This window comes from Labrus bergylta, chromosome 2 (assembly GCF_963930695.1).
Source record: "Labrus bergylta chromosome 2, fLabBer1.1, whole genome shotgun sequence".
Taxonomy (NCBI): domain Eukaryota; kingdom Metazoa; phylum Chordata; class Actinopteri; order Labriformes; family Labridae; genus Labrus; species Labrus bergylta.
The window spans coordinates 16122376-16145422 of NC_089196.1; the positions used below are offsets into that span (position 1 = coordinate 16122376).

The window sequence follows — 23047 nt, forward strand, 5'->3', positions numbered from 1 at the left end:
GAACTAGCACAGTTTGGTCTCTTGGTTTGAATGAACGTGTGCAAATAATTTCCCCTGGTTTCGCAGCTAAATATGTAAGACTAAATACTTAACACAAAAGGAAGAGTTTGGCAGCGTTTACTGTGGGTTAGGTCGGTTAAACACCTTAGAGGCTAAAATGAGGGTTTATAATGAAAATGTACAGGCGGCGCATGAGGTGAGCTTGATCTGGGCACCTTCGTGACACGGTCATAGACTGTAAGGACAAGGTACAAGAAGGGTGCGTTTTTAGAAGTGAATATGGGAAGATTCCTTCTGAACTGTCTCTCACCAGAGGTCACCTCTGAAATATAGGCATCACTACTTTTCCTTTTCACAAATAAACGAGTAAAAAGTAGATACTGTTCGCAACTGAGGTCGTCATTAAGACAGCGTGGGTCACCTCACCATTGATTAGGTAGCGTATATAATTGTTTATGGTCAAGATAGATACATATATTCAAACAGCCGACTTAAACCTTTCACATTATCCCATGGGATGTATATACCTGTATTTTAACACCACAAGGTACCGTCATGTGCACCTCTTGTGCACAGTAAGCTGGCGGTAAAGCTTCACATGTTCAACCTCCCGTCCCTGCACGAAACGTCAACACGTCGACGTCATGTTGACGGTATTTGCATAACAGTCAATTTAATTTTACTGAAAACAACCCCTGAAGCTTGTTCGTTGATTCAACCTCTACTTAATTACGTAGCTATTATATTTTTCAACGTAATATGTAATGCATAAAATCGCTTTTACAGAATTTTACATTTCAAGCAACCCCCCCGTGCAGTCGAGTCAAATGGTTCAGTCCAACTGGGACAGACCATTTCCTCCCTGTAGCGCTAAGCTTTTTTATTTTTTATTAACTGTATATCTGTCACTCGCCATCTGAGGTATGATCAACGCACGGAAATGACTTCTGTATATTAATTGACTTTTTTTATTGAATGGTGTTCATTAGGTTTTTTTTAGTGAATTTATAAACAGGTCACCCCTGTTGTTGTTATTGGGCACGGTTCCTGGCACTTCCTTGTTCAAAAGTTTTATTTTAGGGGAAGGCTTGGGGGGGGGGAGAAAAGTTGAACGCCGGGGTTGTATGTGTTGACGTTGTTGGTGGCAACTATTAAGTGCACGGACGTTGTTCATCGTGTATTTTGGGGGCACAACTAGCGTGTAGGTCTCGCAGTTTTGTCCCATGGCTGTGACAAGTGGAAGCTAGCTAAAACGCTGCCGCTGAGCGCCTTCACAAAGAGGAAGAATGTCCACGGCTAATGTCAGCGGAGACATCCGAGTGAAGTTCCCCCTGCACTCCGCGGTGTGGGAGAACGACTACAGGACGCTGCAGGAACAAATCACGTCACAACAGGTCGGTTTTTAAAAAACACACACACAGGATAACATCGTAAAAACCTTTGACTTTAACGCGTGCTAGCTGGATGAAGCCGGGAGCTGTGCAGTCTTTGAGTAGGCCAGTCGTGTTGACAGGAGCCTCACTCAGTTTAGAAATAGATTTGTAGATAATCAACAGGTTTTTCTAGTAAATAAATACGCTGAAGGAGAGATTTAATGTTTTCAATCAGTGGATTACCGCTTAAATCTGACATTGTAGCTTTACTAAATGTTAGTATGATATGTTGTAAATTGCAATGTGTCATGTGAATGATTTATATCAGTGGTCCTGTAGAGCCAGTCCTCCAACATGCACCTGACTTACAAATACACTGTGTTGTAATGCTTTTTTTAAACAAACGCATCAACCATTACACTGTTGGTTAACCTCAGGGTAACTCCTCACTGTTTACACTGTGTATTGTTGCAGTGTTATTATGATCTGGTTCAGGGGATGGGGCAACTTCGCTGACAGCAAGGGGCCACATTCATTTAATTCTCACTTGCCAGAGGGGCCAAATTAAACGATTACAGTCGATTATGTCTCAAATTTAACTCAACATATACCAGTGATCAGATATTGTTATGGACACATTTCTGAGTTTCATGAGTTCATGGCAGATTTCATCATGTTTTTCTTCATGTTTCCGATTAATTGATGTGTACCTGAGGGCCACGTTGAGGGTTGATGGGGGGGGGGGGGGGGGGGCAGTTGCAGTTGCCCACCCCTGATCTAGTTATTATTTTGACCTAACAATGTTCATTAATAACACGCTTACGTCGACTTAAGTCAAGAACGACTCACGCAAGGACAGGACATCATTTTAGTCTAACCGTCCTGTATACTTATCATGGGTGACTTAACCTTATGACTATGACTGATAATGTTGTCTCTGCATGATTACGTCCTTCGGGTGTCTTTATTATATTAGTCAAACAAAAGAAACACAATTCTGTCTTTCTTCTTGATTTGTTAGAATGACATAGAGACTGTGGATCCCAGAGGTCGCACTCCTCTGCACCTGGCTGTGTCGCTGGGACACCTGGAGTCAGTGAGGGTCCTTCTTAGACATGGTGCTCAAGTGACTAAAGAAAACTCCACCAGTTGGACAGGTAAGTTAAATAAATTGATAAATAGCAGACACAGAGTGCCACAATTTCATGTAGGTCTCTTTCACTTGTATAGCAGATGTGCTTTTAAGGGTTTGTGGGTTGTTTGATCACTTAGAGACCCTCTTATATCCTCTACTGTTAATGGGGCTTATGGTGAAAATGCAAGCTGAATCCTCTGACTGCAGTATAACAGTTTCACTTTTCCTCTGTCATTACCGTCACTGTTGAGGTTTTGTAATAGATAGTTGCCACTTCAGGGAAACAAATGCTGTTACCTTAAAAGGTTTAGTGGTTTGTTTATAATCGTCTGTGCAGTGCTGCAGGAGGCCGTCAGCACAGGAGATCCAGAGATGGTTCAGTTGGTGCTTCAACGCAGAGACTACCTCAAAGCCTCCACTGCTTTGGGAGGAGTGCCTGAGTTGCTGTCAAAGATTCGAGAGGTTTTGATTCCCAAATTCAGCCATTATGTTGTTATCCATCTGCACATGTACCAGGAAATATTATCCAACAAAGGAATTAATAGCTATTTCCATTTACAGTCTCCAGACTTCTATATGGAAATGAAGTGGGAATTCACCAGTTGGAGTAAGTTCTCTCTCTCTCTCTGTGTGTGTGTGTGTGTGTGTGTGTGTGTGTGTGTGTGTGTGTGTGTGTGTGTGTGTGTGTGTGTGTGTGTGTGTGTGTGTGTGTGTGTGTGTGTGTGTGTGTGTGTGTGTGTGTGTGTGTGTGTGTGTGTGTGTGTGTGTGTGTGTGTGTGTGTGTGTGTGTGTGTGTGTGTGTGTGTGTGTGTGTGTGTGTGTGTTGGGGGGGGTCATTATTTTGTGTGTGCATGATAACCTGTTCATGTTGCCGGGAATGGCTTTCAGGAAATGAGTATGCAAAAGCAGAAGTTATCTACTTTCTAAGTGTTATTTTCCAGCTGTTCCCTGCAACAGAAAATGAAACTAAATGCATGATTGTAACAAGCCAAGAGGTTGAATCAGGTCATTCAGGAAAAACTGCATACCTGCCTCTTGCTAGATGAAGCTTTTTATTTTAGTATAGTCATGAGTCACACTTTTTTTTCCATGTGCGCATGTTTTTCTTTCCACAATGGGACATTCATGTGCTGTTACTTCACAGTCCCTCTTCTGTCCCGGGTTTGTCCAAGTGATGTTTGTCGCATTTGGAAAAGTGGCGCCAGCCTGCGAGTGGATGCCACTCTTCTTGGCTTTGAAAACATGACGTGGATCAGAGGGCGTCGGAGCTACATCTTTAGAGGAGATGGTGTGTGTTTCAACTCTCTTACATACAACAAACACTCACAGTTCTCTCTATGAATTCATATTTCTGGAAGACGTGAACTAAGTTGATCCCTGACTGTATGTGACAGATTCCCATGCAGAGTTGATGGAGGTTAACCATGACGATGAAGTAGTAGACACAGAACGCTTCAACATATCTCAAGAAATGGAGGATGTTACACTAGAATCCATGCAGCCAGCTGAACAAGAAGTTGCCAAAAGGCTGACTACTCCAATTGTCAACACCTACCTGGACACCAAGGATATCGCTTTTGAGAGGCAAGAGTCACATTTTTTTTTTTTATCTCAGGACACACATGGATCTTACTCCCCGTTCTGACCGCTGTACGATATGTCCAGTGTCATTCTAGTATCACAGTTCAATGTTAACCTTTGAATGAGCAAGTTGTGTAACAAACCAACAACTTCCATTTTATATTGATGTCAATAATGTGAATGAGTTGTGTTCAAGGTAATATGTGATCATGATCTTATCACCATCATCTCTATCTGGATAACATAAACATATGTGACAGACAACTGCGGACAGTAGTACACATTTTAAATGTCAGACAAAGGTGTGATTCATATTTGAGATGACTTCATTGTAAGTGTTCAGTTTGGCAGCCGTGATATTCTGCTGAGCTCAACTGCACATCTTACAGGGACCAGGTCTGGGCATTATTGTAAAGGTCTCAGCGTTTTCTGTACTGAAAGATATTCATATTTATCACATTTAAAACATGAAAATTCACCTTGTTTAAGTATCCTGAGGATGATGTGTGGTAATAAGCTGTTGAAGTTTTTAATGTGGTATGGATAATTTGATAAAATGTGTTTTTGATGTTCTTCAGGTGACAGGATGTTTCCTCTTTTTATTGAGTGTACACCCTGGTGTGTACACCACTTGCAAGTAAAAGCTGCTCTCTAATTGGCCACTTTACTTTTATCATCTGATATATTCGAAAACATGTTCAAAGTTTATCATCCGTATCTCAGAGAAATTTCTGTTAATCAACATAATCAAGAATATTAAACCACCCATCCCAAAACGGTCTCACAACAAACTGATGTCGCTGTAGCTGATGAGAGAAAATCTTTCTTGTTCAACCTCTGAAATACAGAATTGAGTCTTTGTGGAACATGTCTTTAAAAATACAACTCAACAATGGAATGAAACACTGCCAGTGTATCTTAAAGAGGAAATCAGTCCCATGTTGTGCACATAATCTAAATAGATATGATGGTGGATTTTCTTTTAATGATGTCTTTTGATCTCACAGGAACAAGTCTGGGATTTGGGGCTGGAGGTCTGACAAAACTGAAATGGTCAATGGATTTGACGCCAAGGTAAATCGAAGTTATACCTTCTCTTTTGTTATTATACCTTCAATTCAGCACCACAAAAAAAAATGTTTGGGTATTTTTGATAAGATAGTTGTTCTCCCCCCCACTCCCTCTCAGGTTTTTAGTGTAAATAATGTAAATGTGGTGATCAGGACGAGGACGGAGCATCTTACCGATGAGGAGAAAGCCAGGATAAAGAGTAAGTGGAATGTATAAAATGAAGTTTACTGTAGATTCTTGTTTAGATTTTTTTCAAAACTTACATTTGCTTCTCTTTTCTTTTTTTTCTTTTTTTGCTCGAAGGTGAAAGGAACATCTTGGAGTCTCTGCTGGGGACTGTGGAGCAACACATAAGTGCACAAGGGGTGAGACATGAATTCACTGGCTACATTAAAATGAAATATTTATCTTCTACCCAGGGCTGCAACCATTTAAGCAAATAAAGAAATCTTCTGTTTCACATAATTATTTGACTGACAGTAAAAACAGCAATGTGCATGTAAAGTTATGTCCCTGGCCCCCATTCTCCTCTGCTTTTTTTCTTCAGTTGGTTTGACACTGACCAAAAAAATGAACAGCCGAGATCTTTAATCCCAGTGGCTGATTTGATAAATGTTTGACTTTGTAGGATCTGACTCTTGAGTATGCAACTGCCACCAATCCGACTGCCATCACTCCGGAGGAATACTTCGACCCAGAGTTTGACCTGGGGGACAGAGACATCGGACGACCCATTGAACTGAGCATTCGAACACAGAAGTAGGAAAACCTGCTTTACAGCTAAATACACTTTGTACTGTACTCATTTGTATTTATATCAAGAAATTAAACCATATGAACATTTTAAGAGCTTCTTCTCTTTAACATTGTCTCACCCAGATTCAAAGGTACTTTGTGGATGAGTGAGGAACATCCTCTGTCCCTGGTGGAGCAGGTGACCCCCATCATTGACCTCATGGCTCGCACCAGTTCCCATTTTGCACGGCTACGAGACTTTGTGACACTGAATTTCCCTCCTGGATTTCCTGTGAAAATAGGTTTGTGACATTTCTGTATCAGGTTCCAGCAGCTATTTTCTCATTCCCTCTCTTAAGTTTTTTATTTTTTTTTTATTTTTTTTACATGTAATCTGTTTTATTTTCCTCCCTTGCAGAGATTCCACTTTTTCATGTGCTTAATGCCAGGATCACATTTGGTAGTGTCAACAAATGCAGTACTGAAGAGGAGGTGAACACGACGCCTGCAGCTACGACGCCTGCAGCTACGACGCCTGCAGCTACACCGACATCCTCAGGAGAAGAAGAAGAAGCTGCCGGTATGAATGAAGCATGTTTAACCATGAATGTTACCATATGTCCAACATAGTTATTCATTTGCAACCCTCTAAACTGCTTCTTCTGTTTGTTTTTGTTGATCCAGCACTGCCTCTGTTCCAAGTGTGTCCGTCAGTGTTTGAGGTGCCTGCCAGTTATCACCGCCGCGGAGGGAGCCGACACGCACAGGTTTCCAGTAACGACGAGGAGCTTTTGCAGTACGCCATCCATCAGAGTCTCCTGGAGTCTCGGGATATCCCAAGCCAGGTCATAACCATCTTCCTTAACCGGCTAACAACAAACACAAATCAGTTTTTTTTTTTTCCTTCTTTTTGTGCTCTCTATTTTGTCACAATAACTTTCTTTAAATACTCTGATGTTTGTGACTTTGCAGGACGGGACGTTTGAAGATACTGACGGAGACTTCACTGATGTAATGGCAAGCAGTAATAGTGACAGGTAGGATTACATGTCAAATTAGCTTGCATAGCAATTACTCAATTACACGGGGTAAAGGGGCGGAGCCTTTATACTTGCTTGTCCTACTTGGATATAGTTGTGGCTGTGTGTTTTCTTCTCATACTCTACTGTATGGGTCAGTTAAAGCCACAGATCAGATCACACTTTCCCCTTTTGATGTAATTCCAGGAGTGTCCCAGAGGGGGTGCTAGTGGAATATGGAGACACCTCCAGCCCTGCCAGCTCCCTCTCTGCCTCCAGTCCTGACACAGAACTCCGCCTGGCCATGGAGCTCTCTGCTCGCGCTCAAGCCGAAGAGGAGAGGATGAGGAAGCAGGAGGAAGAGGATCTGGAGAGGATATTGCAGCTATCGCTCACTGAGAAGTAAAGGGAATAAAAGGGAATAATAATACAACTTTTCCAGATGCAGAAGCAACCACCACACCTCAATGTTCCTCCCAAACCACTGTAGTCATCTATGCAACTGCAGATTTCTTTCTGTAACATCTTTGCAATATCAGACTCTGGATAACCAATATTCCCCAAAAATATTTTTTGGTACTAGCATACTCCTTTATATATTTCTATCTCAGCATAATGTGTGGCTCCATCCTCAATCTTAATTCTTGGACTCTGATGCTTCCTTTTTTAAACTTCCCGTTATTTATTTTACTTTCAGAATGATAGCAGCGAACCATATTCTCCACACTGTTGCCCACAAGGGGGCGGGGGGTCTCACCAGTGTATTTAAGGTTCTAAGAACATAAACGTTTGACTTTTCAAGAGGACTTCATATAGTGCTAGCACTCACATAAGGGCGCTGTTTCCTGGCACCTGTTGCTTGAGTCTTTGATTTTTAGAAAGCTTGAAGCAAAACAACCTAGCATCATATAAGTTGTTTGAAAGCTACTTGTGCTCCAGGCCAAAAGGGAGAGATTTGAGTGTTTTCACTGTGAAGTCTTTCTACAGGAGTCATGTTGTTGAGAACCATGAGCTCACTAAATAACAGAAATCTCAGGGTTCATATTTAACACACGTCCCCCTCACTTTGGAATTAATTTGTTAATCACTTAATATCATAAATTGTAGCCTGATAACTTTCTCTTTGTGCATATCACTCTTTTCCATATTGATAAGAATTCAGAACATTTGCTTCATAAAGTCAAAAGTTCATAAGGAAGTTCTTGTGTTTTGTGAATGTACACTCTGCAGATGGGGAAAACAAAAGCATGTTGCTTTGAGGGTAACGTTAAATCAGCTGCATGGATACAGAATAGCTTTGCAGCAGCAAGGATGTTATTGAACAGTCTGTCTCAGAATCCATGAGTCACTGAGCGACTGTGTACATTATCACCTCAGTTTAAAAAAATGAAACAGCAGAGACCAGACTCTCTGTTCATTTAAAGCCGGTATGCTTTGAAGAGGTCACAAAACCAGTGCTGCAGAGATTACCCAGAATCCTAAAGGCAGCATGTTTTGCCCTTTGTAGCCATGAACAACTCTCCACTTCCAAGCAGCAAAAAGACAAAACATTCTCGCCATGTGCCAAGGGAAAGCTTAGTCTAGGCAAGGGGTGGTGACTTTTTTTCTGTGCTGCCACTCAGACTTCACTTTTGAAAAGATTGTTTTAAATTTTGTAATTTAAAAAAAAAAAACAATGGGGAAAAAATGTTTCAGTTGTAACAGTGTGATGCTAAATTAGATGCATTAACCACTATAGGTGATTTCACTAATCATCAACCACTTTGTTTGAGGTCTCTCTGCGATGCTGCGTCCGTCGAGAGTTTCAGCTCATCAACAGCTAATGACTGAACCGTGGACTTTTATACGGCTAGCTTTGGTTCATTAGATGCAGCTCTTTGTACTGCACTGTTTCATCTACCAAGTTTTTTTTAAGTTGAAATTCTAAAACAAAATTGTGTTGTTGTTTTTTTTATGTTGTCTCTGAAATAAAAGCACTTTATTTCCATGAGGATTAAACGAGAATCTTGTGTGCTTCAATTGACAAAAAATGCAGCTGATGACCAATTCTGCTACTTTTATATAATGTAATGTTTTCCTTTGAAAACCAAGGGCTTTCTTTATTTTCAGCTTAAAGTTTGAAGACAACAGCACAAAGGTGATTTATCTGCAGAGAAGTGATGTTTGGCTAGCTGCTTCATATCACAGTCATCCCAGCCCTAAAATCTGCACTGTGGATAAAGCACATCATCACTGTGATCTAACACAGTCACTCAGTCTGATTAAGAACACCTTAATGCCTAATGATTAAACAGAGCTGCACTTTTCTGAGCGTTTAAAAATATCAGCGAGTCAAAACTTTAGAAACAGACTTTTATTCAGATTATAGTCTGAATTTGACACAATAAATAAAAAGAAGAAAGTGATTTGCAGTTTATTCCAGAATAAAGATGTGCATATTAACCTGTGCAGGATACGATCTTAATTAATTGTCGTTTTTTTAATGAAAACTTTCACGTTGCACTTCCACATTTTACTTCATGGTTTCAGGTTTCCAGGCTTCCTGACAAAATGTCCCCTCAGAAGAATAAATAGGACAAACACGAAGCACTTATAAATATGTGAATGCCAAATCATAAATAAAAATCTCACACAAATAGAACAGTTTGTAAGATACAGAAAGGTGACAAAGAGAAACCCAACACAAAGTGTCAAAGTCAAGTGTTGGCGTTTTAATGATGGTAAGAAAGAGTGTTGTCAAACACATTGATCAGAAGTCTCCAATAGATGTTCAACTGGGTTGAGATCTGTTGACTGCATATGTCAGTGCATCATGGTTCACATACAGAACTGACACTTCCACCATTCAGTGACACTTTTAGGCTCTTTGGATGAGTGTGTTTTCATTCCATCTGGATAGAAATCTTATTGAAAAGGATAAATGCTATCACCCCCGCTCCCAGCAACACAAAGGGCTACCGAGATTTCTCTCACTCTGGGGCAAAGCATTCAGGCCTTAAGTTTCTGTGGTGAACGCTACTGATGCACTCCCAAAGTATTTGATGGAGAAGAGCTCATCAGTTTGTCAATTCTTTAACAACCCTGTGGACCAGTTACGCTTTTTAATCTGATGATATTGATGCATTTATCATTAAACAGAGGAGACGATGCAATGTTAACGCCACTGCATCCCTCTCTTTGTAGCTTCTGTTCTTGGACCTGTTTACTGAAGTCTTTCCCATGGATCAGATTTAACCCAGTTGAGCAGGGCCTCTTTGAAAGTCACTCAGATATTGCAATCTTGTTGCCATCGTGATTCAAAATCAGAATTTGTATTTTTGTTTACATTAAAATAAATACAAAAGATAGTTGATTTAGTATAGGGCTTAAAGTTAAAGACCTGATTTCCTTGCAGAGCCAGCTACTGCAGTCTGGGTATTTTCAGTTAATCATAGCCTAAGCTTGGATAGCCTATCTACTGACCCAGGGCTGAACTCCTCGGTGTGCTGTGTGGCAAGGGCTGGCCACATGTGCAGTGTCACTTAGCCCGGGCGGACAGCAGGTTTGTTCTCCCATCTGTTTGTTCAGGCCCGTTTTCACCGACGGGACAGCGGTTTGTAAACACACACAGCCATGATCAGCATCAACACCAGCAGCACTGCGAGGACACTCCCCAGAGTGACTGTAAGGACAAAACACAAGGAGAGAGGACATTAGCAAAACAAACTGGCTGAATGCAATCATGGATGAACTGTTATGATATGCTTTAAGGCTCCTATGTAAATAACAGGTGTGTGTCACTCTTTAACTAAAACATATAGTCCATGTATTAGTCCATAAACACCTTATAGTGGGGCGATCATCACACGCAACCAGGCCTCAACTTAGTGTCAATCCAGTCTTACCTAAATTCTGCTTCTGTAGGACCACATAAGGCCTCTCATTTGATACGGAGTCCGCTGTTTGCCCGGTAACTAACACACTGAAACACATTATTAGAGCTGGTGGGCTGAGATAAGACATCATGACGGTGCAGCATCGATGTAATATTTAAGGCTGGACCCAGAGATGGCGCCTACCTCAGAGGTAGAGGAGGATGATGCTGATAACTGTGATGATGCTGGGCGAGTGATGATCTGGTTGACGACGACGAGCCGCTTCTTGTTATGCTTCTTCCGGCCTGGATCCGGGTCCTAAACTCATTGGGTGCTCACCATGCTCGCCCTAAGTCGATATGAATGGTACTCACCGTCTATGAGGCTACTGCGTGGGTTGTTGATTGAAGCATTTAAAGGGCCAGTGCACCAATTGAGACTTCGAACAGATTTTAAGGTAGAAATTTGAAATTGAAGATTATATTCATAAGCATTTGATTTGATAAGTGTAATACCCTGAAAGTAAGATTTGTTGTGTTTGTGCTTCAGAACAGGATGCATGGATTTCCTCAAATGGCCTCTTGAGGCTTGTTCTAAAAGTGAGTCATTTCTCACAGATACATTACCAAAATGCCCAACTTAATAGAGGGAGGCATAGCAGTAGGCAAATGGGCATAGACAGCCTGGTAAGAAAAAATAAATAAATAAAATAACTTTTTTTTTTCTTCTAATTTCTCCATTAACAACAATTTTATAGCCTAGAGGAATTTTTGTACAAGTCGCTCTTTAAAATGGAATAAAGGCATGGCCGTTTATAGGAGAAGAAGCTGCTACATATTTGCTTATTGTCACTTACAGTGGCGAAAATGACTTACATTAACAAAAATGTGCAGCATATTCGGAAATGATGCAAAAAGGCATATGTAAAAGTAAAAAATAAATAAAACATGCAGCAAAAAGATTAAACTACTGCATTTAAAGCACTGTGATTACATCGACCATACCAAGTGAAAAAAAACACAAATATTCAGAAAACAACTGCAAAAAATAAATGCTGCAAATCGTGCCCTAATCCCGCCATGAACCAAGTAGTTTCTGTAGTTATTTACAGTCTATGAGTTGTCCAGATTGGTCAGCTCAAACACCAGCTCTAAGTTTGGTTTTTCACATTTATTTAAAAACAGCCAGTGTAGGTTTATTCCCACTGAGAGGGCTGGAAGCTGTGTTCAGTAGGTTGCAATAGGTTACAATAATCACACTGCTCCTTTAAGTCATTTTTTGAAAAAAAAAGGTTTCAATGATTTCTAAAGTGTTTATGATTTTTTTTTTCAATAAACAAATGATTGATCATTTCAACTCCAGAGCTACTGTTGGAGTTGAAATTGAAGGTATATTGAAATACATTGCAAGAACCTACCTGAAGCCCTGACTGCAGGTTTTTTCAGGTAGTTCGACTGTCAGAATCCAAACTGTATACAATATTTTCTCTCTTACTGGTAACCATCAAACAAGTGTGAAACCGCCATCACATTTCCCATTTCTGAAATGTCAAAGAGCAATGAAGAATAGATATAAAGGTCAAGCTCCTTGGGGTTATATCCTTATGTAATTACTCGGCATGACTGATGTATTTGGCCTTTACCTTCATACACTGTAGAACTTAAGAGTGCACACCATTACACTTATTGCTCTTAATTATTTGCTAGAGAAGCTTAATGAGTGTTTGGAAATGTCAATCACGGTGGCTTGAAATTAAAACTTTGAAGCCTCCTAGAAAAATTAATCACAACAAAATCATATTTTATTACAGCATGAACTCAAAGCTCCTATTTTTAATCATTTTTATTTTAAATTGCATTACCTTAGAAAGCAATTATGTATACTAGATTTGAATAAGCAAAATGCCTTCCTTCTGGTCATTTGATTATTGTGAGCATGGTTCTCTGAGTGTCAGCTTTATTATCTGTTCCTGTTGATTCTGAACACAGTCATTAGCGTTATTATAATGGAACATTATATAACAACTAACATTACATCATGTCACACAAATTAATTCTTTATCTAGTCACAGCTGTAAATGGACAGTAACTGTATTTAAACTTTAACACACAGCCCTTTTTTGGGGGGATTTTTATTCCAATCAAATGTGTATTACCATTCAGCAACCAATGCTGATTTCTATTTGCAACAAGCTGATACTGGCAGATCTTTGACTCAGTATCAGGCTGTGATTTAGTTACAATTCTACGTCATCATGTTAATATGACATGTTTAACATTATTACATTTTGCAACATAACAAGAAAATGCACAGAGATATGTTTAAGGGGGATACTCCATGGTAGAAACAGCTGCCTTTGTGAAAATTGAGGCCTGAATTTTCACAAGAGAAAAAACATAAATTGAACAGGGCTTTTGGCACATGTGTATGTTTGATCTCTGATATGAGTGAAGATAAAGGAGGAAACATTCAATACAAAATGACCAACAGGTTTACTTGTAAGTTTAACTGAAAACAATCTTAAGACAGAAAATATAGACAGATGTTCTTCCAAAAATCAAGTCAAGTCAAATCAAATTAAGGTTTGAACACTTACTAAATAGAACCTGAATGTTCCCCTTTAATGTGCCTGTCCTTTGTACTTAAGTGACTGATTTATATGTTATGACATGCAACAAATTCATTCATACCACAATATCTTTGCAGTCATTCTTTTTCCAATAGACTGATAGTCCTGTCAGATAGAAAAGGAGCTTGTGTTTTGCAGTGTCTCTTTTATGTGTCTCCTGTGCTCTCCTGTTCTCTACTTCAATAGCCGTCAGTGACACAAAAGGGCTTTGATCTGCACGTCCACCAACCAGCATCTCAATGGGGAATCGCATGTTCCATCCACTCTCTGCTCCTGTATGGCTTCATACCTGTCGTCCTTAAAGAGATCGGGCTGGGCTCGCCCAAGAATAAAAAAAATCTTTTGAACGAGTAAAGATCTGAAGGGCGCCGTTAGTGAGAATCATGTAAGTGTTTGTGAGTGTTTTTTGTAGGTAGATGCCGCACTATCCCATTGAATGTTGATGGATTCTAGATATTGCAAATCAGCTTGTTAATTAGAATATCTAATAGAGGTGAGCAGCAACAGCCAGCAGCCATTACAAAGAACCAAAGATCAGCATATGGAAATTTACAGGAACAAATCTCACGTAAGGTATCCTACTTACGATTTCAGACAAATACTCCCTGCTTTAATATACATGGTGGAATATAAATGCCTGAAATAATGCAGGTTGATTTGTTTGTTTGTTCATGTTCACCTTTAATTTCCAGGAATGAAAATAACACAAAGATAAAATATGTAACATATACTATAATTCATGTATACACATCTGTTACAGAAACCAGGTTGAAGAGAAATGAAATCACATAATAATCATCATCCTACTCATGTTTCTTTTTATAGGATAAAATATAAAGCTATTGAAGATAAGTGTAACACAGATGGCAAAGACACAAGTGATGTGAGCAAATCAACGTGAACAGTCTTTAAGTGGAGAGGCAAAATATCAATACAACCTTTACAGTATTTTTTTACAGACAGTGCGATATTTAAGCAGATTAAGGCAAAACAAGCGTTCTGGAGTTAAATGAAGCCATCACATGAAGACGAAATAGTTTAATTTGAATTGAAATGACAAATGAAGTTGTAGAAATGCATCTTTAAGGATACAGACTCTGTAATGCCCATAGAAAAAAACAACACAAATAATTCCACACCTTTCAAATATGAACTGGTGTGATCTTTGTTCGATGGCCTCACTAAACTCAGATGCAAACACTTGAAGGGAGAACACTTTTTTTTATTGCAAATATATCAAGAAGCTGCCATAAAATCCAAAACAATCACAGTACTACAAAGCCACTGTGTAAAGACTAAAAACAGCATCTGCAAAAATTAAAGGATAATAACTAAAGATTAGGATTATTCTTTAATACCAAACTGATCACGGTTTGGTCCCACTGATGTCAATGTTTCAGTCCACACATATACCTGTTCTTCCACCAAAATGCAGCAGAGCTCGTAACACCTGCTTTCAAAAGCAATAACTGACTGCAGAGCACGTTGTTCAGCGAATGAATAAAAAGTCCACTTAATAAAATACAAACAAATGCATGCAAATCAATGCTGCCACGGTTATTGTAGTGGTTTTACTCTGTGTTAACTCATCTGCTTCTCCACAGGAAACTATTTTGTTCCATCGTCAGTATAGAAAAGCATGCAGAGCTGATATTATCCAACTTTGATAAAACTACAGACAAGAAGAACTTAACATTGAAAACGGCCCCATGCGGTAGAAAAGATGTGCTGTCTGTTACATAAAGAAATATGTTTTTATTTTCCTTGGCATGTTGTTCTTGAAGGGGAAAGAAGCAACGTATTAAACAAATGTGACTCCTACAATTGTATCAAAATAAAATATGAATCATGGGATCATATAAAGGCTACATACTGTCTGGTGACACATGCACTGTAGATTTAAATACACAGACCAAACAGTAAGGTGTGAGTATTGCTATGTCAGCTCCTCTTGGGGTAAAAAATGTAGCAGCATTTACTATTTTTACAGAGTGTACATGTGCTTTAACAGCTGACATGTTTAACATTGTAAGCAGGTAACAGTCATGATGTCAGACGACTGTCAGGTTGTGTCACAAATCACTTGAAGCTGAGGGCTGAAAGAAAAAACTAAACTTCTAGCAGGGGAGTAGTCGAGTGTGGTTTTCATGCGTTAAGGTGCTTTTCCCTCTATGGTACCGTAACCATGGTGAGGTTGTCCGCATGGATGTCTGGTATGGTCCTTTCTGGTCTTAGACACACTGCCAACCTCTGTGCAAAACCAAGAGAGGAAGAAGAAGAAAAAGAAGTAGAAGAAGAAAAATAATAGAAGAGGTTATTCTAAAAGAAGTCGTATAAAGAAGTTCATGTTTATAGCATTTGGATTGTTTTTTGCTCTATCTCCAAATCGACTGGCCTGTTTGAGAGATCCAGGAGTCCACACCAGCTTGTAGACCATGTAGATGGGGATCCACATGAAGGATGAGAAGCCCACGATGTATCCCACTGTGATGCTCCAGTCTGGGTACTTATAGTCAAACAGTGTGAGGGGCGGCGCCTTCAGCAGGGAGCTCACTATTATATACTGAGGAGAGTTTAAATACATAGCTTATTCATGCTTGTAAATTCCATTTCATTTCCATGTAAATGCAACTGTTGTACTATAACACAAAGGAAATATTTCTGTCAGATCTCCATGGATTATAAGATAAATATATAAAGGAATAAATGAAAGTGTAATAATGTTAAATGTCAACAACCAGACAGCTGTTATAGCTGTTAGGTGAGCTTGTTTATGTCGTCTTTAGATCTTACCCTGCAATGGATCTCTATGACTTAAATGGATGAGGGTCTTTTATCTTTGATAAAGAACTTGTGTTTGTTGTATAATCTTATAGTAAACGTTTCCCTGTTATTGCTAATGTAGTTGGAATGTTCAACATCTTACTGCTAGAAATGCTGGACTGATGGCGACCCAGCACACCCTCCAGAACAACCCCGGAGCTTTACCCAGCATAGCCTTGACATCATTGCTAAACCTGTTGATACCTGAAACCCACATAAATCAACAAAAGACAGTTATTTTCTCAATGCAGATAAAACTAACTGAATACTGGTCAATTGATCAAAAAAAAAAGAATCTCTCGTTTACCATAGAACCAGGACACTGCTATGGCCTCAAGGAAACCCACAGCTATGATGGAGCTTCCAACTCCAAATTCCTCCAGCAGTTTCACCACATAGGCACCACCCTGTCAGTGACATTCTTCACTGATTAACAACATTTTTATGAATTTTCCTCTTTGCTAGCAGCCTGTAACTTAACTACAATGTATCTCGACCTGCCTTAAACTAACAGGAAATATGACTTCATTATGATATAAATGGATTGACTTTTTGATCTTTTAGGTTGAGTAACATAAACAGTGATAAACTTACATTTGTAAGGGTGCTTAGAGAGCCCACAAAGCAGACAATTACCAAGCCCAGTACAAAAAGTTCACGTCTGTTTGACAAAAGATCTGGGTATTCATCCAACACGGCAGTGATGATCGCCTCCAGCCCACCAAACTGAAACACACAAAGAAATACAACAACATGTAGTATGTCATAGGAGCCTTTACATTCGATTTCAAAAGCCATTCAGTGAATTTGGATTGTCATTGTCAGCTAACATTTCAGTGCATTTAACCTCACTGCAGCATTGAATCCAGGCCTACATTTGCGTTATGGAATAAATAAAAAAGGGGGAAAAAATTGAAAAAAAGATAAATACAACCAAGAAATAAATTAAACGTAAATGCAATTCAAGCTTGAAAACAACAAACATGTTTTTGGTATTGTAAAAGCTACTAACAAGATAAAATGTTGTTATGGCAGACTTTGCAGCTTCTAAATCATAACTTTCGAATATAACAATAAAATAATCTACATAACAGGTTTACAATCAGATATGTTTTCAGCTTCCTTCACTGAGCTACATAGAGTTGCTCCTGTGGCTCTCATGTATACAAGGCAACCAGAGTTCACACAGTTCGTACCGTGCTGTCCAGTCCCAGTGTAATCATCATCGTAAAAAAGATGATGGCAAAGAAGGTTGAGCCCATCATGTTTGCAATGGCTTCTGGGTAGGTGATGAAGAGCAGACTTGGTCCTGATAACATAGAGATATTGAATGAAGGAGGTTGAGTTTAATTTCATTAGAGAATCATTAGAATCCTAGACAGGGAATGTGGTGAAGAGAGACAGGAAATGTGGGAATGACGTGCAACAAAGGGTCGTGGCCGGGACTCACACCTACAACTGATGGGTCGAGGACAAAGTATTATTATTATAAATGTTAAACTAATTTACTGACCTTTATCCCTGGCTACCTCCTCTACCTCCACCTGCCTCATCTCCGCCATGTAGCCCAGCACAGTGAAGATCACGAACCCCGACACAAAGCTGGTCAGACAGTTCACCAAACTGGTCACAATGGCGTCACTGTGGAAAAATGAATGCCTGTTCAAGAACATGTGGTACAATAATTCTCATTCCTATTGCCTTTTCTACTTCTTTTATTAACATTTTTCTTTTTATCAGTGATATTTCCTCAGGGGTATTCCTTTTTCCTTTTTGACCTCTGTGACCTCTGTTGAATGGCTTCCCTTATATTATCTCTTCAGCTTTGTGTGGGACACATAAAGATACTCCATGCCAGCAACCAGAGATATCTTGAGAAGACGCTAATGAGGGATACTCTGCTGAAGAATGTATGTTTTCTGTCCATAAGACACATACAATTCAATCTGCAAAATGATTCAAATGCCAGAAAGTCTTTTATCTCTAGAAAGCTCCACAGAAGATGCCATGATTCATTTTAAGCAAGTCAATGGACATCAGTGTTAAACTCAGAACTTACAACATTATCAGTTGTCTTTTTGTTATGTAATTATTTCATTTTACATCAAGGAACACAATGTTTCTTAGCCTTATTTTAAAATGTGTCGACCCACCATGTAGGTTTTTTGACATTTGACATTTGACATGTAATCCTTTCTTCTTCCACGAACACACTATGTTATATTGATTAAAAGCTTCAAAATTCCTATAGCTGCTGTTTAAGATTTAAACATGTTCTGTGCAAAAAGGCATTAAAATAGATCCTTAAATTAAGCGTCTGAATTATTTTCTTATCATACAGAGTGCAAGTACTGTACAAAGGTTCAAGCCTTTTATTTTGACGCTCGGCTTCTGCCTATGAAGCTGCATTCAAGCCACAAATGTGTGTTCACGTTTACTCAGCTTGTCTCAGTTCTTACCGATAGCAGTTATTTGTGAAAGGGTTGTAGCTGGACAGGGCCAGCAGCACCCCAAAGCCCGGTCCCAGAGAAAAGAAGATCTGAGCTGCTGCATCAACCCACACCTGGAAAAGAAAGAGAAAGAGACAAAATAGACGGTGAACTTTCTGGGACTCCTAATTGTTACAATTACTGGATGATTCAGGTTGTTTTGGCCATTTAACAATGTATTTGTTCACAGAATAGAGCACATTTTTGCCTGTGATTTCCTTCCTGTGGTTTATTGTCACTATATTCTCAGAATTTGTAAGTTCTTTATTTCTCTTCTGATCTCTCAGTGTTTAATTCACCCAGCAGAGAGGTGTTGTGTCAGTCGTATAGTAATGTAGTAGCTGCACAGCTGTACACAGGGAGATCTAAAGGGCAGCGAGCATTCGGCTGTAAAAAGAGGAGGGCAGCGTTGGATATCGGTGAGTGAGATAGAAAGGGAGGCCTTTGTTAATGGGCAGAAAATCTAAACCAATTATGCATCTTATTATCCTGCTCTGTGGCTTATTTATGCATCTCATTTCATCTCATCCATATTCTCCTGCAACGAAAGCACTCACACATGTTGAGCGAACTACCTCAGTAGAAGATGAGGATGTTTCCTCGATTAAAAAATCATTGACAGGTTCTCAAGGAACTAATAAATAGAAAAAAGTGTAGGTGTACATGTAAACACCTATATGTGTTCTTTGCACCAGAGATGGACAGGGATTATAGTGAGGAAACGCTCAATAATGATCTTTGGTTCTGCCAAAGGTGAAAGACCTTAAGAGAAGATATATGCTGTGAAATAGAGCAAATTCTATATTTCTGGACAAAAGAATGCATCTACATAAGAGTATAAAGAGTAACTGATGAAACATGGCTTGAAAAAATATCTGATAAAAGATTAAATAACAGGTTCATTTAAATGTATGGAACAAACAGCATACGAAAAGGGAGTCATATTTATTTTGTAGGAGATGACTACATCGAGTCCTTTTCTGTCACACCATAAACGCACAACTTTACAACTCACAGTAGTGTCCAGTAGCTTCCCCCACTGTGGTTTCAGGTAAAACACCACTCCTCTCCAGGCACCGGGCAGGGTGGCTCCTCTAATAAGAAGGATGAAAAGCACTATGTAGGGCAAGGTGGCTGTAACCCACACGACCTGGTGTGGATTAAAGGAAATAAATCAGTCATATCAGGAACCGATTCTGGGGGATCATATGTCGTTAAAGTTAATAAAAAATCCACAAATCTATATTTTTATGGTAGTATAATAACAAATGTGTTACCTTCCCTGAAGTCTTCACGCCCTTCCACAGGCTAAAGTAAACAATGGTGAATATGAGGAAAAGGCAGAGCATCAACTGCCAGCGAACACCCCCAACATTTTTAAGACCTGACGACTTGTGGATCTCCAGAACATTCCTCCTGTAACAATAAAATACACATCAGCTATTTTCAGCACAACAGACAACCTGTCCCTAAATCTATTTTCGAGTATTACTGTAAAGCTATTTATACATGTGGTTTCTGTTACTCACACTTACATGCACTTACGTGTAAAATTCCTCTGCCGGAGACCTGGAGGCATTGGTCCAAGTGACGTTGTCGATGCCAAAGTAGTTGGTGCAGTCAGGGGTGTTCCACACATTGTCACAGTTTGTCCAAGGCAGGATGCTGGAGAAAGAGGAGTAGAAGTAGAAGAGGGCCCAGGCGATGATGGTGTTGTAGTAGAAGGACACATACAGAGCGATGATACAAATGGCATATCCTATACCTGAAAACCAGGAGAAGGAGAAGAGATTAAAAAAAATAACTTTTATCATAGTACTTGGATGTTTTTAGTCACACATTTCATCTGAACATCTGCCATTGAGCAGTTTGGGGCCTTACCTTTGAAAATGGGACAAATGTGTTTCCATATAGAAATGGCTCCAGTGCGATGGAACTGTCCCAGTGCCAGCTCCATGTAAAAAAGTGGCACACCACCAAAGATGGCCATCAAAATGTATGGAATAAGAAAAGCACCTGCACACAGATCCAAGAGGATACATGTCATGTAAGGCTTAAAGATGAAAGTGTACTATTACAGCTTCCTCATGTGCAATTACAAAGTGAGGACATTCCTTATTGTTATGAGGGCATTCAAAACAAGAAGACTTGAGAGGCTATTTAAATAAATTAAAATACTTTTCATAGAGGGAAATTATCAGAAGCAAATTTTCCACTTGATTTTTATCATGAAAAAGAAAAATAAGTGTTGAAAAAGTAATTTAAGTGCGTTCTGCAACACGTAGGCCTACTATGTACAAAAAGAAAATCATCTAACAAAATTTCCACATAAACGTCTTTTAATTTCGTTTTTAATTATCTATTAACGCCTTTTCAAGTGTTTTAATCAACTTTTTTTTTATCTTGTCTTTATACAGTAATTAAACAGACCCTTAGATGCTGCTTTTAAGGCCTATACTGTAAAAAGCGAAACCTATTCCCACAATAATACCCGCTACATTATATAACGACGAATCCATGTGTTTATTGGGAAAAAAAATAATAATTATGACAAAACCAATTTTTATGTAAAAGCGTTATTTCCTCTAAAAAAGTTATCGTAAGATATGGAATAAAACAAAAGGTGACCTAACAGATTGGAAAAGTAAAACTACAACTTTCAAATGTGCTCTTTTTGTGACGGCTACAGATGTGTAGTTCAGCACCATGGACAGTTCCTGCTGCCAGATGCGTAACATCAGCCTGTTTTTTCGTATCACTAAATGCTGACATTAGCCGATTCGAGAAAGTGATTGCCAATGTGGCTCCACTCAGAAATGATTTGAATTTGAATGAAAAAAAGTATAATCACTTACCGCCACCGTTTTGATAGCAAACGTAGGGAAATCTCCAAACATTTCCCAGGTCCACTGCAAAGCCAATTACAGAGAGGAGAAAATCCATCTTTTTGCTCCACTTATCCCTAGAGTTGGTCTGAGTAAGGACTGGCGCAGGTGCCAGTGCCGGGGCTGGGACCGGGACCGGGACCGGAACCGCGTTGTTATTGGCGGTGTATCCCGGGTTCGGGGAGCCGTGGTGGGTCAGACTGCCGGCCATGACCGCTGAGTCCTGTTGGGGCATCGGACTGTGAAAAGTCAGCCAGAGAAGCAGCTCCACACAGAGGAGGATGTTTCCCCTGTGATGATAACAGACAGGCCGGGTGGAGGAGTGGGTGGAGCTGAGGCTGAGGGTACCTGTTAGTGGTGAGGCATAACACAACAGCCTCGAAAAGACTTTCAGCTACAAAGCTGATTTAGATATCTTCTGTGTTATAAAGGATCAAATCAATTAATTCACTACAAAACAGTAAGCTAGGGTTCTCGGACTGAACTTTTTTCATGCATGAGTAAAAACCACTTTTACTTCAGAATTAACCGCAGCAGAATTATTCAAACAGGTAAAAGCTGATTAGATAATTATCGTGTATCAAGACTTGATAGTGATGTGTCAGGAAGAGCTCACCATGAACCATTTGAATTTGAAATGATCATTTTAGACAGTAGGAATCAGTGTTAAGAAGGGGTAACATTGCTCTTAACTTGATCATCAAAACAACAACCAGAATCAAATAAAACACCTTCAAGTTTCCTGCAGTCATCTTTATGTAATCCTTACATCTTTATGTAAGACTTGTGTAAATCAGTGTAGTGATACAACAGAAAACTCAAAGTACTTGGTCTTTTTTGATTCTCTGATTTTTTTGAAATTTTCAAAATCCAAAACAAAAAACGCCAACCAGAATTTACATTTTTAGACACTTCAAATCCATTATTACCCCTTTACCTTTTCTGAAGATTATTTCCTTTTTAATATAGATGGAAATGGAAATAACAGGAGCAGAATGTACTGTTTCATACTGAAACATTTAGAAGTGACACAAAATACAGCAACCGGTATTCCCAGGATAAAGTGCAATAAAAAAGGAGACGAGACATTTTAGGAGAGCGTTGCTCGGCAGGATCACAAATGAAGACGCATATGAAAGGGGTCCAAGTTTGAAGATTAGCTTATATCACAAATTAGATGTGTCAAACAATATGATTAATTGGTCCAGTTCAGTGGAGCGATACAAAAAAGGCAGATAGTAAATTGAGTTAGACTGCTGTTGTTTTTGGATTGCAAGTGTTCATATAACTGTGTCATCACCAAAACAGTGGATTCTATCATTATGAATACTGATGACTTGACCCAGGGGACTAAAGAAGAGTTCAAGAGACCTACAACTGAACCTTGAGAATCCTTTTAGATGGGGCATGGGTGTCGTAGTAGCGGAGAACGTGGGACTGACAACTTAGGCCC

General features: G+C 39.4%; 2 protein-coding genes and 1 long non-coding RNA gene across 3 annotated transcripts; 1 reads left to right on the forward strand and 2 right to left on the reverse strand.

Annotated features, from left to right (window-relative positions):
* Positions 1-881: 881 nt before the first annotated feature.
* ankrd13a (ankyrin repeat domain 13A) lies at positions 882-8912 on the forward strand. The gene is made up of 15 exons (XM_020649765.3): positions 882-1394; positions 2395-2530; positions 2846-2970; positions 3070-3115; positions 3653-3796; positions 3903-4092; positions 5097-5163; positions 5278-5359; positions 5464-5525; positions 5789-5919; positions 6040-6197; positions 6314-6475; positions 6580-6740; positions 6868-6932; positions 7122-8912. The coding sequence occupies exons 1-15, from the start codon at positions 1287-1289 to the stop codon at positions 7318-7320; spliced, it is 1836 nt and encodes a 611-aa protein (XP_020505421.2). The 5' UTR covers positions 882-1286; the 3' UTR covers positions 7321-8912.
* Positions 8913-9312: 400 nt separating this feature from the next.
* On the reverse strand, positions 9313-11172 carry LOC136183249 (uncharacterized). The gene is made up of 2 exons (XR_010669087.1): positions 10799-11172; positions 9313-10575 (listed from the first exon to the last, which is right to left on the reverse strand). It is a non-coding gene; the product is annotated as an uncharacterized lncRNA (long non-coding RNA).
* Positions 11173-14114: 2942 nt separating this feature from the next.
* Positions 14115-21860, reverse strand: slc6a4b (solute carrier family 6 member 4b). The gene is made up of 13 exons (XM_020649781.3): positions 21565-21860; positions 20591-20725; positions 20255-20474; positions 19987-20125; positions 19725-19859; positions 18680-18783; positions 17734-17861; positions 17417-17529; positions 16815-16946; positions 16528-16627; positions 16324-16424; positions 15793-15960; positions 14115-15647 (listed from the first exon to the last, which is right to left on the reverse strand). The coding sequence occupies exons 1-13, from the start codon at positions 21827-21829 to the stop codon at positions 15567-15569; spliced, it is 1821 nt and encodes a 606-aa protein (XP_020505437.2). The 5' UTR covers positions 21830-21860; the 3' UTR covers positions 14115-15566.
* Between the last annotated feature and the right edge of the window lie 1187 nt (positions 21861-23047).

Bases quoted from the DNA above. Each gene is read 5' to 3' on its own strand.
- ankrd13a (XM_020649765.3), top strand. From the start codon at position 1,287: ATGTCCACGGCTAATGTCAGCGGAGACATCCGAGTGAAGTTCCCCCTG. The intron at 3,116-3,652 runs GTAAGTTCTCTC...GTTACTTCACAG, and splicing joins GTGGGAATTCACCAGTTGGA to TCCCTCTTCTGTCCCGGGTT. The intron at 6,741-6,867 runs GTCATAACCATC...GTGACTTTGCAG, and splicing joins CTCGGGATATCCCAAGCCAG to GACGGGACGTTTGAAGATAC.
- slc6a4b (XM_020649781.3), bottom strand. From the start codon at position 21,829: ATGCCCCAACAGGACTCAGCGGTCATGGCCGGCAGTCTGACCCACCAC. The intron at 19,860-19,986 runs GTAACACATTTG...AATCCACACCAG, and splicing joins GCGTGAAGACTTCAGGGAAG to GTCGTGTGGGTTACAGCCAC. The intron at 17,530-17,733 runs GTCAGTAAATTA...CTATGTTATCAG, and splicing joins GGAGGTAGCCAGGGATAAAG to GACCAAGTCTGCTCTTCATC.